General features: G+C 40.5%; 1 protein-coding gene across 2 annotated transcripts in view; it reads right to left on the bottom strand.

The window, feature by feature from the left end:
• Window positions 1-2,368: 2,368 nt before the first annotated feature.
• LOC106524179 (kazrin) overlaps window positions 2,369-5,443 on the bottom strand; it is a 172,003-nt gene continuing 168,928 nt past the window's right edge. For both annotated transcript variants that reach the window (XM_014017885.1, XM_014017886.1), the window contains 2 exons: window positions 5,224-5,360; window positions 2,369-4,837 (listed from right to left, as the gene is read on the bottom strand). In XM_014017885.1, the coding sequence (XP_013873339.1) occupies window positions 4,667-4,837; window positions 5,224-5,360 (308 nt within the window). In that variant the 3' untranslated portion in view covers window positions 2,369-4,666. The remainder of the gene's footprint in view (window positions 4,838-5,223; window positions 5,361-5,443) is intronic.

Raw genomic sequence — 5,443 nt, 5'->3', positions numbered from 1 at the left:
TGTGTGTGTGTGTGTGTGTGTGTGTGTGTGTGCTGTTGCCAGTAAGAGGAAAAAGTACAACCTTTTTGGCAAAATTTACTGTAATCCCTTAAAAAAATAGAAGTTATTGGGTTCTAATAAAGATATTTTTATTAGGTTTCAGTCTTCTATATTGAGCTACGTGCTTTTATGTGCCTTCCAAAGAGCAGTGCATAAACTCACTGCATAAAATTTATTGCTTTGGCAAGAAYTGCTCCATTCCAAGTAGATCTGTCTCTTATCTCTAGTGAAGGCAACCTACTGGAAGCACAGTGTTGCTTTAAATAACTATAATATGATTTTTACAATGTTTCTTTTTGTTTTTAATCAGAGGAAAAAGTGGTGTCAGCCAAACAGCCTCAAACCATGTTAACAACAAAACCATGAATRCACATGAATTATGGTTTTCTCTTCTTTCATTTCGATCAACCAGTTTTATTGTGATCTACAATAAATAAATAATTACATAAAATATATATATTTTTCTATCAGCTCATGGCTTACGTATGTGATTTCTTGTAAACTGTTGGAAACAATAAAACAATTTTTAAGGAGCAGAGATGTCACTGCAGTCCAGCTATGGACATCCTTGTTCTTTTTCTGCTGAGGATGAAGATATGAACCCTGGTATCAGACAGACAGAGACACCAGTGATCTTGTTGTTCTGACTGTTCACGGGTGGAATCTAAACCTTTAGAGAGAATTACATTTTAAACTCCTAATAAATGTGTTTCAGAAAATGTTTGTTCTTCTCTGATCATAATCAGTTTGTTGAAAATTTGTTTTTTTTCAGTGGGAATTTAATAGTGTCTGAAACATGTTAGTTAATTATTATGCTAAACAAATGTAATAATTATTTACCTGTGAATAAAGGTGAGAAAAAACATTTTAAAATTTGATGTTTCTTTACATATTTTGTGGTATTGTTTGTAGGTTTGCAAGGGGCTCACTCCCATGAAGCTAAAGCCATTTGGGGTGCAATGGCATGGAAAAGTTTGGGAATCCCTGGTCTAATCTATTTGTTTATTTTGGCTAACTCGGGCAGTATTTCTACTGTTGTATAATACAAAAATATCTCTATCTTCCTCTGCTTATCTGTAGTCGGGTTGCAGAGACAACAGGTCCAGAAGAGAAACCCAGACGTCCCTCTCCCAACGACACTTTCCAGCTCACACTGTGCGACCCAGAGGGGTTCCTAGTCCAGAGAGGATACATTATCCCTCCAGCAAGTCCTGAATCTTACCCGGGGCCTCCTGCCAGTGGGTCGTGCCCGGAACACCTCTTAAGGGAGGTGTCCTAACCAGATGCTCGAACCACCTCAACTGACTTGTTTCGATGTGGAGGAGCAGCGGCTCTACTCTGAGCTCCCCACGGATGACAGAGCTCCTCACCCCATCTCTAAGGCTGAGCCCGGCCACCCTACGAAGGAAGCTCATTTTGACATTTGTATCCAGGATCTTGTTCTTTCTGTCATGATCCACGCCTCATGACCATAGGTGAGGGTTGGAACGTAGACAGACCAAGAGCTTTGCCTTTCGACTCAGTTCTTTCTTCCCCACAACTGACCGAACCAACATCCTCATTACTGAGGTCGAGACCCCAATTCATCGATCCATCACCCGCTCCATCCTACATTCACTTGTGAAAAAGACACCCAGATACTTAAACTCATCCACTTGAGGCAAAAATATAAATCTCACCATTTCTCCTTAAACAGATTTTGTTACAGCGCTCACTTGTTTTCATAAGAACACAATTCAACTTGAAGAAGTGCTAGAAGTCACATCAGTTTGTTATGTTTCAGAGTTAGAAAGCACCCGCCAACACAGTTTGCAACCCAGTGCAAGTCTTTGTAAAACAGCTAGGTCCTGATCATCCTGAACCCACTGAGTTTGACTGGTTGCAGTTTTGGGTCGCTCCACTGTGTTGAGAGAGTCTGATGGAAGTTTGACAGGAGGGGGTGGGGTCAAGTGTTAGAGGTTAGTGGTCACATCAGTCCAGACCATTATTGACACCATGTGCTGACACGTAGGATCTGTCTCAGCTATCAGACATGGCCTCATCTTCCCTCCACTTCCCTTTTAGACGACTGGATTTAATGTAACATTTCAAACGATGTAGAGAGGTGTTCTGCTTTGGACTAAAAGTTAAACATGGGAAAGTGAGAAAATGAGACCATTTAGAAGCTGGAAACCACTCTCAGATGAACTTGCAGGGCTGAAGAAAACTATGCAAATGGCAATCTAACCCCAACAGCAAAAAAAAAGGACAAATCAGGATTAWAACCATAACACCACACAAGGACAGTTACACAACACAAACACAGGAAAAGAGAGGACAGCCACATGAAAATCATTGAGATTTCTTTTATTTTAAAATACGTTTTCTTTTTCTTATTTAGTTCTTTATGATGTAACATTGTTGCCATGCCTTAAAAAGTTGCTAATTCTAAAACATCTCAGGGCTTCAGAATAGAAATCCTCCACTGAGGCCTACACCTTTGACTTTAAATAAAACTCTTTGATAAAAATAATAATAATAATAATAATAATAATTATTAATATTATTATTATTTTAATTTTCATTTCATTTCTGTAAGTATATCTCATTTACAAAAAATTTAAATATCTGTGGAAAAAAGTGGCTCAAAATAAAGGAAACTATACAATGTGTTTCTTTTGATATGTTGCTTCCCCAATCAACAGATAAAACATAAAAAGTTTACTGTCATAAATGTCAATATATGGTAATTACATAACTTAGCTGAGCTCTTCTTCCTATGTATACAACTATGTGGTGATTTATCCTAGAATTTCATTCATGGATTATTTTTTTTAATCTATTAGCGTAAAAAGACTGAGCAAAGAGTTAAATRGATTCACCTCACTGCTCGTATGAACAACCCTGATAAACACTGCTGGTAGAAACAGCTTCCATGTAATCTGGCACTCTGTTGGGTTTTAGGTGACACTGATGAATACCCAGTGTTAGTTTATTATCAGGTAGAGAAAAGATTTCCAGAGGGGGCAGTGCAGACTCAGACTCAATCCAGGATGAAAAGAATCCAGTGTATACAGACATTCTTTTGCTTGAAGAAATGTTATTAACCTTTGGCACAAAGTTAATTGCTTTTTTTCCCTTTTTTCTGCCGTGGCTTAAATGCCGCATAGGAATTTCTGGTGAGTTCACAGGGTTACTTAAAAAGCTAGATATTTGAATTAATGGAGTGTTTAAACCCTGATTTTTAACCCTCACAGGTGGCAATCACTAATGTCATAGTAGTTTGTTTAATATTTTCTCCCCTTAATTCAGGTTCTGGTCATCATTTTAAAATTACCTCAGTTCCACGGGTATATAAAAGGCTTGACCATCAGTTTTAGACTGATTTCTCATGGTATAATCCTATCCCCATCAGAAGCGTTTWTACAGTATGAATATAATGATTGCTTCAAGCAACTGTGAGATTCTTCAAAAAGGAATGGGACAGAGCAGAATAATTATTTAACAATTCAAAGCAGGGTTTCTTTGGAGATGTTGCTGAGCTTTAATATTTCAAATGTAATTTTGCATGACAGGTTTGCCTCGCAGGTGCAGATTAAAACTAAGATGCATTTTGGGTGAGGCGATAAAACCTTATATTTGAATTAAAGCAGTAAAAACAAACAAAAAAACAGGTCACATTTAGAAATCTTCTCCTAAAAATAGAGAAAATCATGAAAAACTGACCTCTCTTTTTAAACCACCTTCTTGTTAACATCTCTCAGAGTTCTGCATGCATTGTGGGGAACTGTGAAACCATGCATGTCACATGTTTAGTGTGCATCTTCTATCTGAGCAGATAGAAACATTTCTTGCATTTCCTGTTAGACTTCATGGCACTGTGACACAAACTGTTAATCACAGATTTTGGTTTCCACGCTCAGCTTCTTCTTCTTTTTTTTGTCAGGTTTTTGAGTCAATGAGCATCTCTGTGCAGTTACCCGACAGCCGAATTGATGGCGGATTTGAGGAGTCTGCATGTTGCCTACAGGAAACTGTTCTCATTATGGCAGCGTGGGGGAGGGGGTGGTGGTGTGTGAGGAGGGGTGGGGGGTACCAGGCAGGACAAAAAACAGGGAGGACTTTAAATAGTGGGGGGGGTTACATATCCAAAAGAACAAAAAAGGCATTTGGGACATGGGAACATTTACACGCACAAAGTGCACAACAATTGTTATTTACAAGTTACAGCAGTCCTTCAAGTTTCCAGTCGAATGAAAACAAAAAGTCAAAATTGCAGAACAATTGCATTAACACAGCTGTTTGGGAGAGCGGGAACAACAGAGCAGGTCCGTGTTGTGGCTGCATTACCCTCTCCCTGTTATTTACAAGACTGTACATTACATACAGTGCAATTTACTTCAAGATTTACACTTCAATCAAACAAAATAAAAGGCGCCTCTGACTTCTGACATGGCTTCTGACCACAGGAAACACACTCACGTGCACATTATCACACACCTACAAGTATGCGTGCAGGTGAAAACTACACAGGCACACAAAATAGTATATCTGTACACACAGTGACACTCATTCCCCCATCGCACAGTGACGTCCTCTGACAAGTGCCCCAACAGCTCTTCAGGTGGTTCGCTTAGATGTGTGTGCTTTACCAGTCTGCATCCTCCTCTATGTAATAATCGGGTGTTGAAGTACCATCAAACAAACCAGGGTCCAGAGACTTGCGTTGCTTTCCCCGGGCAAAGACACGCGACARTGACCCCAAGCCCATCTTCTCTTTCTTCTTCTTACGCTTCGCCTCCTCCAGATCTTCTAGGGACTGACGGAAGAAGGAGAGGGACACCAGAGGGAAATAGAAGATGAACAGAGGAGCAAAAGGAGCCAAGTGATGCAAGAGCAAGGAAGTCAGTGAAGGGGATGGCTAAAAGAACAAAAAAAAAAAAGATCACATAGGGGAAGGGACTCTTTTCATGCTGCCGGGCATGCATGCWTAAATCAACAGCTGCCACTGAATTTGACAGGAAATTCAAATCACATCCACAGAGGGGACACGCAGCAGACAATGTGGGGCAAAAAAAAAAAAAAAGAGTGAACCCAGCCAGAAGGATGGTGGACAGAAACGACAGCAGCCAGGCAGCCAAACGGTCAGCAGTTACCACAAAGGAGGTGATTACTTGGGAGGGTGCAGTGGTGGGCAGCCCTTACATTGCAGAGCGAATGAGTCCGATGACGCGGTGAGTTGATGTCGCTGGGGGTGGACGACCRGTCTCCCTCCATCGCAGAGGCGTCAGAGATGATGGAGGGCTGACGCGAGTGGCACGGGCTCACCCGCACGGCAGCCACTAAACGGGATGAAAGGGGAAAGAGAGAAGGCTTGTTTTTGATTTGGGTGTTCAGGATACCAAATGTTGCATATATATATATA

The sequence above is a fragment of the Austrofundulus limnaeus genome, unplaced genomic scaffold (assembly GCF_001266775.1).
Source record: "Austrofundulus limnaeus strain Quisiro unplaced genomic scaffold, Austrofundulus_limnaeus-1.0 Scaffold178, whole genome shotgun sequence".
NCBI lineage: Eukaryota > Metazoa > Chordata > Actinopteri > Cyprinodontiformes > Rivulidae > Austrofundulus > Austrofundulus limnaeus.
The sequence above is the reverse complement of the archived record's forward strand: the minus strand, read 5'-3'. Positions and strand labels throughout refer to the sequence as shown.